Genomic DNA, 13,421 nt, shown 5'->3' on the forward strand with positions numbered 1-13,421 from the left:
TCGACTGGAGCTATATTGCTGGTGATGCACAGTCGTGGTGGCAATTGGCACCTGCTGATCGTCAACCATCAGCAGTGCTACAACAGAAGGGTCATCTGAAAGACCACGCAAATCAAACAGGTGTTCAATTTCCTCAGTGTCCACAGCTGCTGTACCAAATGCCCACCTACACCCTTTTGGGTCCTTAAAATACCCTCTCCTGAGGTGGTCTATGCCAAGGATGCATGGAGCATCTGGACCAGTCACAATGCGATGCTTTTGCCAGTTCTTTCCAGTTAGGCTCATTTCAGCCTCTACAGCAGTCAGTTCCTGGGATCCCCCAGTCACTCCACCAATATTGATGGATTGCGTTCCTTTATAGTTAGAAGGAATTATTGTGCACTGAGCACCAGTGTCCACTAAAGCTTTGTACTCCTGGGGTTGTGTTGTACCAGGCCATAGTATTTGTACAGTCCAATAAACTCTGTTGTCCCTTTCCTCCACCTGGTTGGAGGCAGGGCACCTCTAATTCCTGTTTTGCACAGTCCCTGGGTGTGAACTAGAGGTTCCTCCAAGAGCATCAGAATCTCTCCTGCCCCTTTTGTAAACTGGAACAACCATTTTCCTAGGAGTTTTTCCTTTTTTCTCATGTACTCGTTCTTGAAGTTCTGAGGTAGATCTTCCATGCCACTTATTCATGTTTTCTCCCTGCTCACGTAGGAAGAACCACAGTGAACCTCTTTTTGTGGGCTGCCTCTGTCCTCTCTCTCGAGATTGGAAACGCCTTCTCCTAACAGCTGAAACATAGGTTCGTACAGGTCGTGAATGGTACGAGTCTTCTCTGAGTTCCTGGATTTCTTGTAACAGCTTTTCAAACCGGTCATCAGATTTTTCACACAGTTTCTCCACAGCAGAGACACAAGCCCATAGAGAACCAGCAAGGCTGTCCTCAAAATCTCGGAGCTGTTCAATTGTGATAGAAATGCTTTGTACTCCTGGTGTCCAGATCATTGATGCCAACGACTTAGCATATGCAGGTGGTGCACTTTGTACAAATCTGCGCCACAGAGGTCGTGTAGAATAGATTCTATCTGGGTCCATCTCCTCTTGGCTGTTTGGATGATCTCTTGCACAGCTAATTCTCTCAGGAACTGGATATCTTTCTCCATACTATTCCATTTCCCTGAAGTGCATATACAATCTTCCTTGTAGGGAAGTCTTACTTTCATAGCTGACAGGAATCAGGTCCAGAGGGTAGTGGTGTTAGGGTCTCTTGAAATTGCCCTATCAACGGTGGAATCTTTTGACAGAGATTCCAGCTGCCTGGCTTCACCATCTTCCAATTCAATTGTTTCTGCCCCATTGTCCCAGCATCGGAGCAGCCAGGTTACAATGTTCTCACCTTCGTGACGACTCAAGTCTTTTTGCAGATCTCTCAACTCACCTGGAGAAAAGGACCATGTGGTGGTTGCTTCCTCTCCTCCTGAAAATGTACGTCTGAAGAAGCAGGCCTAAAAATGGAGGCTTATAAAATGGAAGTGTAAAAATGTAGGACTAAACATTTAGGCCAAAAAACGTGGGCCTAAAAATGCAGGCATAAAATCATAGACTGAAAAATCTGAGTCTACTTTGGGTCAGATCCATTCAAATCTACCCCATCACAACAAGATTCAACAGCCATTTTAATAAGCAAGATACAATCTGAATGCCTCTATAAACTCATATCCATGAAAAAGGTTAAACCACACTGAAATGCCTCACAAAGAATACAAAGCCCTAGGAATACTTACAAAACGTGTGTTTTCCTGGGAGCTTTAACTGCTCCAGCCGCAATTCTTCCAACAATTTCTGGTGAGTTCTTAGGGACTGGAGTGTTGTCATCTGTGTGTTCTGAAAACAACAGAAACACAGAGGAGAAAAATAAAGTGGTCAATTCATGAGTTCATATGAATATGAGAATCCCTTTACAGATACAAATGCAAAATTTTATACATAACATCAGACTTCTATGGTCTCCACACACCAACGAGACATCTTGAGAATGCACAAGCAGCTCCGTGCAGTGGGCAAGATTGAATCAGCTGATCTAGGCCACACATTGAAATGTCCTTGACCACAAAGAATGAGGAAGAAAGTCGATGAAGAAAGAAGAGAATGGGGAATTCCACCGGTTTTTGGAGAGACATGGGAGGCGATGGGTGTCTGAGACAGAAGCCAATCATGTATTACTTAGAGGAATGTGGGCAGCGCATAATGTATTATAATTAACCAATCCAAATCATGTCAGTGCATAATCAGCAGTTTTAAGGCTATATAACCTGATGAAGTTTTTCAATTAAACGGCTTCAGTTTATAACTGTCATAGAGTTGTTGAAGTTCCTTCTTCTCCCACATCTGGACCCGTGCTGGACTTGCATACGGACTAAGCCCCAGCTCAGAGCACAAATTGCTGTTCCCTGCCCTGGGGGCCAAGCGCTGGTCCTGCTCTCTCCTCCCTGGTGTGACCCGAGCGCACGACTGCCCTGCCTGCTCCTGCCTTGGGGCTGGGGGAACTCGGGTGAAAAGGAACGACAGACTGGTGTGGTTATGGGATCTCTTAAGTGTCCTGGGATTGCTTTGCTAATCACTCTGTAATGGTTCCAGGGTTATTAACTCAATATGTGCCCAGAGAGGCAAAAAAGTCCATGAACCAACTTTCCAGTTAAGGTTTCCATCTCACAAAAAAAGCCACACTTGCATTTTCTCATCAGCAACAGACTGAAAGATGGAAGCTGAAGCAGCATCTGCCTCTTGTGAAAACAGATAACAACAGATGGTTCCATTCAGTTGATCCTTAGTTGCTTCCTGCACAGGAAACCTGTCCATTAATTTAATCTTTGGTGTACAGGCAGGGCCTTGCTGATGTTCCTGTGTCACAGCAAGTGTGTGGATGTCAGACTTTCCGCAGATTTGTGACTGAGTTTTCCATTTTCTCTAATAAAGGAAAATCTTGCTGTGTACTCCTGAAGTCTCCCATAAGCTGGTGGGTTTAGAGAAGGACGGGGAGCTCCAGTGAGCTCAGGGAGGACCAAGCAGCATCACGGACAAAGCAGACGGGAACTCGACTGGGCGAACATTAATGGAATTTATTGACAGATGAAACTGCCGTGTCTCCCCCGTCTTTGGGCGGATCACCGTGCACCCTGAACCGATACAGGCAGGTGTAGTCCGGGTGGCCCCAGTTGCTCAGCACTTGCAGCCTGATGTAATTCACGACCCCAGGGAGCTCGTTCTGCAATGACAAGAAGAAATGAGTCGCCTTTTCCTCTCTGGCCCGTGAGCACTGACAGAAGTGCCGCAGCGACGGCCTCGATCAGCAGCTTCCTTCCTGCTGCCCCGCGGGGGCTTTTGACCTGTCGTGGTGCAGACGTTCTTATCCTGCTCTGCGCCATTGGGCCATGAGAACAGCAAAGGAAGAAGCAGCGACCAGGTGCCTCAGCAAATACACTGGAAAGTTCTCTCCTGCTTTGGGGTACACGCTTCCACAGTCAGAAGACCCAGTGCTGGTGTCAGTAAAATGTCTCGTTGCCTTCTCTAGAAATCCATGGAAACAGAATGGCCTCCCTGTCTCTGGTCATTGCCAGCACCAACAGAATCCTCAGGAAGCCCAGTATTTCTGGTCTTTAACGGGCAGACCAGCAGTCGTGCATCCTACGGGATGTGGCCGCTTGTGTGCACTTAGGATCCAGACAGTCAAGCTGATTCCAGCTTCAAATGTGGTGCTTCTAAGCACTGAAGTTTAAACCCACAATGAAAGAAAAGAAGATCAGCAGTGCAAGCATCCATCACCAGGAAGCTGAAGCAGGAGAAAGGCCAGCATGGCACACGCTCAAGGACAGGGCTGCCTGAAGCCCTTTGGCAGGGAAGCCTCTCTACATCCAACCGCATTTCTCTCCTACAGTTCTCCTCCCTCTGTGCCCTCATAGCTTCAGCTGGAAGGTCTGACTGAGATTCAGCACTGTCAGGAAAGTGAACTGTCCCAGGAATGTTCCCTGCTCCTCATGTTCTTCCTTGAAGCCCTACAGAAAGATGGGTGGAGAAAACAAGAGTGTCTGGTGCATCATGAACTTCAGTCGGTGAAGTACGGGGCTATTTCAGCTACGTAGTCCAAGGATGATGAGCACAAGGAAAAGACGAGAAGCTGCAGGTGGCCAGCACGCCACACTTGCCCACTCAACGAGTCCAAGCTGGCAGTCAGAAAAGGAGCAGACGCTCCCAGTGAGAGGGAGGTAACCTGAGGATCAGAAATGCCACTGGGACTGGAAGCCAAGAAGGTTTAGGACCATGCACTGTCCAGCTCCTTTTCCCTGTAGCTCCTGGAGTAGCATCCTGTCCCAGAAGCTTCTTTTTGAGTGGTGCATTGAATAAAAGAGGAATACAATGGGAAGGGAGCAACTCCAAGGAGCCTGTTTGTTCTGAAAGCCAGGAGGAAGCTTCAGGTCCCAGGACTCTTTGACCCATCTTCACCCCCTGCTCAGCAATGCTGTGCAACCCCTGCCCCCCACTCCACAGAAATCACTTACGTAGACAGCAAAGTCCTTTGGAACTCCGGAGATGCTTTCTCCATGGAACGCTGTCCCTGAGACATGGTCCATGGTGACGGCTCTGGGAATGAGTGGCATGGACAGCTTGATGAACACGTGTCCCTGACTCCCTGGGAAGGGCCAGCAGTTTCCGGGATGATTTTCTGCCTGAAAAGACAAGAAATACTCAGCAGGGAGACACAGGAGGAGAGCAGGTCCATGCGAGAAGGGGGCAGGAAAAGAGGCTTCGAGGAGCAAAGACAGGGGGGAAGGACACTCGGAGCAGCGTGTGTTGGTCATTCTCCCAACCTTTGTCAGGAGGAATATTGCACTGTTGACTTGGAAAAGGCTTCTCAGTTGTCATCCATGTCCTACAGTGGGTTCCCCTTACTGTCATGGCCCCTCTGGAACACACAGCAGGGAGCCATAAAACTGTCGTATGGGGCCGTGGAAATAGGCAAGCCTGTGAACCAGCCTTTCTGTGCTTTCCATGGGGTCTGGCCCATTACAGGCTCTGTCAGTGGGGGCACTTTTAGGGCACAGGGTGGCCCTTGACTTCTCGCCCCTTCTCTCTTACCCCTGGGCACGTTCCAATGCCCATCTTGCCAATCTGGACAGGAAGCGGTTTGGAACTGTTTTGTATGTACGACGTCACTGCACCTGCTGATTTGAGGGCGTAATCATCCATCGGGACCTGGATTTTCTCCAGCTTCTCCAAGGCTTGACTGATGATCTCCTGAACAACCTGGGAAGGAACACAAAGGAGAGCGCCTGTTGGAAGGAAAATGACCGGGGCAGGCAGCTCCCGTCAAGGCCAGCCAAGGTGAAGGGGACAAGGCCCATCTCAGATGGAAGGAACGCTCACATTGCCTGGAAGCCTCCCAGGTTTGCTCTGCTCTGATTGATGGGATTAGAAAGGGGGGGCTGCTCACTCCAGTGCTCTGAATGCTGGAGCTGCGGGAAGGGGCTTTTCCTGTGGAGAGGCCCCAGGCCAGGCAGCACGGGCAGACAAGGCTTCTGGGCATGAGATAGGCCTGGCTTAACTCTGCACTGCTGAGACCATTCTTTCTTTCCAGTCCTCCCTTGAGGAGGACCCGAGATCTGGACGCAGAGGAAGGTTCGACTCAGACAGCTGTCATTCCCGTCACGCTCTCTCTTCCCCATAAGAAAGTGTGGAGCAACAGGAAAAGGAAGCGTGGCCATGGCAGCACTTGTTCCAGCAGCACCAGCCTGTTGGCTGTGACAGGGAATGGAGCAGGATACGTGCTGGAGGGAGGATAATACCCCTGAGCAGATCCTTCTGCCTTGTGCCCTTACCCGTCCGGTAAAGCCTGGGAGCTTTGCCTGCTTCAGTCCTTCCTGCAGAGCCCGCTCAGCCACATCCTTTGTGCTCCAGCGCAAGTGATAAAGCTGTTCCTGGAGCTTATGGAGCTGTTCTGGCAGTGGCAGGGTTTCACTCAGGTCTGCAGTGTTCCAGGGACTTAAGGTGCCAAGTCGTCCAATGTGGTAAACACCTGTCAGACACACACCAGAGCTTAGAACCTGGTCTAAGGCTGGGCTATGCCTCGGGCTGCCCGCTCCCCTTTCAGTGTCTCTCCCAAGTGCCATAGTTGTCTCTCCTCTTGTTGTCTTTGACAGTGGCCACCATGGCGTATGGGCTCCGCAATAGATGGACGTTCCCTGCCCTGGACTGTGCTCCTTGTCCTGCAGAAGATTCTCAGCCCCTGGGGCAGGAGAGCTCAGCCACGACCTCTCTCTGGGCTGAAGAGAACTGGCTCAGCCCTCCTGGGGAAGGCAACTCAGCCCTTCCTCACCCACACCCGTCCCGCTGGAGCAGGGACTGGCACAGCTCTGCCGGGGACTTCTGCTCTTAGCTGAGCTCCTCTGCTCACAGCAGGGGAAGCAGAACAGGACAGGATGGAGCCCCGAGTACCTCCTAAAGCACCATCCTTAGGTCGGAGCTCTGCATAGACTCGCCAAAAGAGAAGAGAGCAAGGAGCAGCACCAGGGTCTTTGCCTTCAGCGCCTTCATCTTGCTGCAGAGCACATAAAGAAAAGGCTGGTGAAGCTGGCGGTTCCCGTGCAGATCAGCAGCAGACTGGAGAGCAGCACAGGGACTGCAGCCCTTGAGCCTGGCGTTCCTGCCGTGTGCATTGGCTTGGTCCTGCACCAGCTCGAGTCACTGCTGGAGTTGTCACCAGCTGCACCAGTGGGGGATTTGTCATGGCAGCAATTGTTTCGTTAGGGACAAAGGGCTCAAGATTGACTCCGGACTAAGAGCAGGAACTGCAACAAGAGCTGTGGCCACACTTCCCATCTGTGGGGCTGGAGACGGGTTCTTTAGAAATGGAAGGGACATAACAAACGCCTGTTTCTCCTGCCCAGCATCCGATCGGCACTTGCTCCTGTTTTCCTCCCTCTCAAGAGAAGGTTCAGCCTGTGCCCCTACAGTTCAACAGCTGCCAGGCGGGGGGTCTGTGTCTCCCCTCTCGCAGCGTTTCTTTAGCAACCGGATTATCTCTGGCCCTTCTCTTGGCAGAACTGCAGACAAATGCAGACTGGGTAAAGAGGGAGGAAGGGCACAATTTATAACCTTTGAAATAAGGAGAAGGAGACTCGAGAAAAATACAAGAATTCTGAGAGGCTATGCAGGGAGAAAATTAGAAGGGTCAAAGCCCAATTAGAGCTGGACCTAACTACCATTGTAAAAGGCAACAAAAAATATTTCTATGAATATATCAGGAACAAGAGGAGGGTTAAGGAGAATCTCCATCCCCTGGTGGATACAGAAGGAATCATAGGGACAGAATGTGGGGGAAAGACTGAGATATTAAATGCCTTCTTGCCTCAGCCTTTAAGACTCAGAACAGTTGTGCTCCAGGCACCCAGCCCCCTGAGCCAGAAGACGGGGATGGGGAGCAGAGTGAAGCCACAATAATCCAAGAGGGAACTGTTGGTGATCTACTGCAGCACTTGGACATCCACACGTCTATGGGGCCAGATGGGATCCACCCAAAAGTGCTGAGGGAGCTGGCAGAGGTGATCACTGAGACCCTTTCCATTATCTACCAACAATCCTGGCTAAGTGGAAAGGTCCCAGTTGACTGGAAGTTGGCTAACGTGACACCCATCTTTAAGAAGGGCCAGAAGGAGGATCTGGGGAACTACAGACCTGTCAGTCCGGCCTTGGTGCCGGGGAAGGTCATGGAGCAGATCATCCTGAGTGACATCAGGCAGCACATAAAAGACAACCTAGAGATCAGGCCCAGTCAACACGGGTTTACGTAAGGTCCTGACTGACCAGCCTGATCTCCTTCTATGACAAGGGGACCCAACTAGTAGATAAGGGCAAGGCTGTGGAGGTTGTGCACTTAAGACTTCAGTAATGCCTTTGACACTGTATCCCACAGCATCTCCTGGAGAGGCTGCAGCTCATGGCCTGGATGGTGTATCTGCGATGGATAAAGAACTGACTGGAGGGACGGGTCCAAAGAACTGTGGTGATCGGAGACAAATCCAATTGTTGGCCGGTCACAAGTGGTGTTCCCCAGGGCTCAGTACTGGGGCCTGTATGTTCACTGTCATTATCTGGATGAGGGGATTGAGTGCATTAAGTTTGCAGATGACACCAAGTTGGGTAGGAGTGTTGATCTTCTGGAGGGTGGGAAGGCCATACAGAGGGTTCTGGATCATCTGGATCATTGGGCTGAGGCCAACTGTATGAGGTTCAACAAGGCCAAGTGCTGGGTCCTCCACTTGGGTCACAACAACTCCAGGCAGCGCTACAGTCTGGGGGAAGAGCGGCTAGAAAGGTGCCTGGCGGAAAAGGACCTGGGGGTGTTGGTAAACAGCAGATGAATATGAGCCAGCATTGTGCCCAGGTGGCCAAAAAGGCCATAGCACCTGTCTTGTATTAGAAATAGTGTGGGCAGCAGGCCCAGGGCAGTGACCGTCCCCTGTACTGGGCACTGGTGAGGCTGCATCTTGAGTCCAGGGGTCAGTCCTGGCACCTCATGAGAAGAGAGACCTTGAGGTGCTGGAACAAGTTCAGAGAAGGGCAACAGAGCTGGTGAAGGTGCTGAAGCACAAGTGTGATGGGAGTGGCTGACGGACCTGGGGGTGTTTAGCCTGAAAAAAAGAGACTAATGGGAGACCTTCTTACTCTCTACAACTGCCTGAAAGGAGGTTGTAGCATGGAGGATGTTGGTCTCTTCTCCCAAGTAGCATGTAATAGGACAAGAAGAAATGGTCTCAGCAGGGGGGATGTCTCCAGCCTGCAGGGAAAGAGGTGCAGGGGATGCCACAGCACAGGACAGGCTGTCGTGGAGATGATCAAGGGATGTAAAGAGGCTGAAAGGCCCCACCAGACCTGAGCTTCTTCTCCCCTTGGCTATGGCTGTTGTCTCCACCTCTGATGCCTGTGAGGAGACACCTTGTCCTTCCAGCACAGGGGCCTCATGGCCTCCTTGTTCCCAGCCAGGAACCTGGCAGGTGTGGGACCATTGTCCTGCCCTTGGCCTTGCCCAGCCCCACATCACACTGTCCCAGGAAGGGCCCTGGCCAATATGGGAGGGACAGGATCTGCCTTCCCAGAGGCTGGGGGTCAGGACTTGGCCCTTTGGTTAAAGAAACACAACAAGGTTTACTCAGCATCAGAGACACCTTTCACTTGCTTACTATTTGTTCTGATTCAAGCTTTCTGTCCAAACTGACCCTGGGGATGTTTTCTCAGTTGTGTCCCTTAGTTGGATTAATTAACATTAAGAGAAACGTTTAAATTTGGACCTGAGTTTGACTTCTTCATCTTCCTCTGGGGTCTGAGGTCCATGGACTCAGCACCAAACCCACCAGAGGGGTCATTAAAGCCCCTTGGGCTGCTCCTCTGCTGCTGAGCTGGGCTGGGCTCCTGGGACAGAGAGAGCTCATGGCAGGCGGCAGCGCTGCAGAGAGACAGCTCTGCCCAGGAGCAGCTCCTCTGCACAGCGCAGCAGGGCTGAGGGCTCTGCCTGCAGCACCGAGGGCAGAGGAACCGGACAGAGAGAAGGGAAAGGCAATCTGGGGAGGGAGGGTGCTGAGAGCTCAAGGAAGGTGAAATCTTCACAGCCATTGAGACAGCAAGCCTCTGGCTGTAGGACAAGGCAGCTGCCGTTCCTAGAGGGATCTCCTGAAGTTGGCACATCCTGCAGCAGATAGGATCTGGCAGCATGGCACTATCAGTTTCTTCATTGTGGAAGAATATGGGCTCCTCCTAGCGAGAGATTCCTTCTACACCATAATAGACCCAGGACAAGACAGCTCCTTTCTCCTGGATCAGTTGCAGGTGTGTGAAGCCGGGTGAACACCAGGGGTGCCCAGGGCTGTGCTGCAGAGCAGGGTCCCTGCACCCCAGGGCTGTGCTCGGGCAGGGACTCTGCCGCCTGCCAGGGTCAGCGCTCAGTCTGCCCGGGGAGATCCTCACAGTGCTGTGGGGAGAAGCTGCTGGGGAAAGGAGCATCCCCCATAAGGGCAGGAGAAGTGCTTCTGCTGTGAGAGGGTGCTGTGTGGGTCAGGGCTGCTCACAGCTCCACATCACCCCCACAATTTTTCCAAGCGGATGCCTCAAAGACAAGGGTCACTGCAAGGATTACCAGACAGACAAGGAGCTTTCCTGAGCTTGTCAGTTTCCTATCCCAAGGGGTGGTGGGTACAGGAAAGGATAAAATGAAAATGAGCTCTCATGCTTAAACAAGTCACTGACACTCCTGAACTGCAGCTTTGAGTGATCAGTACATCTGCCAGAAGGCTCATAACATCCCTGCACCACCCCTCTGCCTGTGCACAGCACCTGCATCACCTTTGCTGGGCCCGTCAGCCTTAGTCTGACCTCTCCTGATTTCCCACCTGCAAAGAGGAAGATGCCCCCAGGCAGTGCCCTGTGAACAGGCAGGATCTGTAGGGCCAGGGGGAGGGCACAGAGAGTGGGATGGGGTCTGTGAGCACTGACAGGGAAGAGACATGGACAGGGAAACACCGCCCAGGGGGAGAATCTCCAGGCAGCAGGGAAATGATCAGAACTGAGAGGAAACTAAACCCAGAATTGTTATGGGAGGGAGAACAGAGAAAAGTCCCTGTGATCCCCTGCAGTGCAGATCCCTCCTGTGAGCAGCCCCCTGGCCTCCTCTCCCACCCAGCAAAGCCTCTGCCCTCAGGGCCGGGGGCTCCAAGGCATGGAGCAGCTCCTGTGCAGCCAGAGCTCCAGTTCCTCTGCAGAGCACAGGGGCTGAGAGCAGCTGCCCGGCAATGTTGGTGTCTGGGAGGTGGCTGCACAGCTGGGGAAGGGTGACGCTGTCTGAGTGCCCGGCTGCCTCTGCCCTGGCCTCTCTCACACCCACCCTCACCGCATTGTCCTTCTTGCTCCCCTGCTCTGGGTCACTGCTGTTGGGATCTTGTTCTTGCTCTCAGGCTCTCTGGGGATGGCAGTTTCAGCTGCAGAGTCACAGCCTGATCTTGTGGGTCCTTTCCTGCAGGTGTGTCCATGGGAACACGTGTCCAGCTTTGCTCTGACCTGGGGGCTGTGGGCAATGCAGTCTGTGGGGCTGGGGAATGAGCTGAGTCTCCCTGAATCAAATGCTGTCAATAGGACTCTTGCGTGTCTCATTGAGGTTTTCTTCCTAGCTGTGAGTTTTCCTCCAGAACGCAAACCTGTCCTACAGCATCTGTGTGTTATCTGGAAGCCCATGGAGAAGCACAGAGATGCTACAACAGATAAAACGCTGTTTGGTTTGTGAAATGAGCCCTATGTGTCCTGGGCTAAATGTGTGGTTCTGAGACCTTAGGAAAGGGTGAGACGTCATGACCTGAGGTGTATCCCTCTGCCCTCTGCAGTTCCCAGTGGTTTTTCAGGGTAACATGGGAGTGTGATCAGAAAGGTGCCAGCCCAGGGCAGCTGGAGCAAGACAGAGGGACAGAGCAGCTGCCCTCGCTCTGCACTGACCCACAGGCATCCTCTGGTCTCACAGGACTCGCTCTGTTCTCCCTGAGTGCAGCAGAAATGCTGAGGGTTTCTGACACCCAAGAACACTCCCCAGGGCAGGAGGTGAGAAGGAGCTGTAGAAACACCCAGCCTATCAAACTCAGTTTCTCAGGCCTGGGGGTACAGATGCTGACAGTCCCTTCTGCATCAGGAGCGGTTCCAGCTGACGAAGCTGAACCCCAGGACTGGCCCCTGCCCCACCAGCCCAGGGTCAGGGTGACTTCTCAAGAGCCCCTAGGCAGTGACCCTGCTCTTCATTGCACACTCATCAAGCACCGACGAGGGCTCCAGCCAGGACGTTCTCCTGGAAAAAGAAAAGTGTCTGTCTGTGTGACAGGGTGGGAGGGTCTGTGGGAGATGGCTTTGGTTTTTCCCAGAGAAGTCTCCCCTAACTTGTCACTGTCTTTTCCTCCTTGCACAGGTCCTCATGCTCACAGGCACCAAATGTCCAACAGCAGCTCCATCACCCAGTTCCTCCTCCTGGCATTCACAGACACACGGGAGCTGCAGCTCTTGCACTTCTGGCTCTTCCTGGGTCTCTACCTGGCTGCCCTCCTGGGCAACGGCCTCATCATCACCACCATAGCCTGGGACCAGCACCTCCACACCCCCATGTACTTCTTCCTGCTCAACCTCGCCCTCCTCGACCTGGGCTCCATCTCCACCATTCTCCCCAGGTCCATGGCAAATTCCCTCTGGAACACAAGGGTAATTTCCTTTCAAGGGTGTGCAGCACAGGTCTTTTTGTTTATCTTCCTGATCACAGCAGAATATTGTCTGCTCACCATCATGTCCTACGACCGCTACGTTGCCATCTGCAAACCTCTGTACTATGGGACCCTCCTGGGTAGCAGAGCTTGTGTCCACATGGCAGCAGCTGCCTGGGCCACTGGGTTTCTCACTGCTCTGCTGCACACGGCCAATACATTTTCACTGCCACTGTGCAAGGGCAATGCCCTGGGCCAGTTCTTCTGTGAAATCCCCCAGATCCTCAAGCTCTCCTGCTCACACTCCTACCTCAGGGAAGCTGGGCTTATTGTGGTCAGTGTCTGTTTAGCATTTGGGTGTTTTGTGTTCATTGTGGTGTCCTATGTGCAGATCTTCAGGGCCGTGCTGAGGATCCCCTCTGAGCAGGGACGGCACAAAGCCTTTTCCACCTGCCTCCCTCACCTGGTCGTGGTCTCCCTGTTCCTCAGCACAGACATGTTTGCCCATCTGAAGCCTCCTTCCATGTCCTCCCCACCCCTGGACCTGGTGGTGTCTGTTCTGTACTCAGTGGTGCCTCCAGCAGTGAACCCCCTCATCTACAGCATGAGGAACCAGGAGCTCAAGGATGCCCTGAGGAAACTGATGGCTGGATTATTTTATGAAGCAATATACTGCTCATCAGTTTCTGCATAATTGTTATAGTGTAAATTGTTGCAGGCCCAGCCTGTCCCTCTGTATTTTTTGTTGCTACTTGTGGTTTTTCACATGTGATAATTTTGTCATCCCCTTAATAATTCACTGTTTTCTTTGCTTACTGAGGGGCTGTGTAAATGAGAAGCTGTGCTCTGTGTGTGTTTAAACAAATTAATAGGCCTTGCAGCATGTGTTTTCTCCTGATATCCTTTCACCAAGGCCTGTTTGGAGCTGCAGGGACAGTTCCTGTGTGCATAGAAGGAGGGGAAATGTGTCCAGCATGGCAACACTGCCAGGGAGCACCAGCGCTTGTTCTTCCAGAGCTGTTCTCGCTTCACTTCCATGCTCTCCTTCCCATCCCTTGTGTTGGTGCAAGGCCTGAGTGCTCTGGCAGCTTGGTCCCCGTCCTGCTGTGTGTCAGTGCTGTGAGCGCAGGCAGGGACAGGCAATGGACAAGATGATGTTCA

General features: G+C 52.2%; 1 protein-coding gene across 1 annotated transcript; it reads left to right on the forward strand.

Moving 5' to 3' along the window:
- Positions 1–11,910: 11,910 nt before the first annotated feature.
- LOC136112886 (olfactory receptor 14A16-like) lies at positions 11,911–12,954 on the forward strand. Its single transcript, XM_065857804.1, has one exon. It carries the CDS (start codon positions 11,911–11,913, stop codon positions 12,952–12,954), a length of 1,044 nt encoding a protein of 347 aa, XP_065713876.1.
- Positions 12,955–13,421: the final 467 nt, after the last annotated feature.

This window comes from Patagioenas fasciata, chromosome 30 (assembly GCF_037038585.1).
Source record: "Patagioenas fasciata isolate bPatFas1 chromosome 30, bPatFas1.hap1, whole genome shotgun sequence".
Classification (NCBI taxonomy): Eukaryota; Metazoa; Chordata; class Aves; order Columbiformes; family Columbidae; genus Patagioenas; species Patagioenas fasciata.

Bases quoted from the DNA above. Each gene is read 5' to 3' on its own strand.
- LOC136112886 (XM_065857804.1), top strand. From the start codon at position 11,911: ATGGCTTTGGTTTTTCCCAGAGAAGTCTCCCCTAACTTGTCACTGTCT.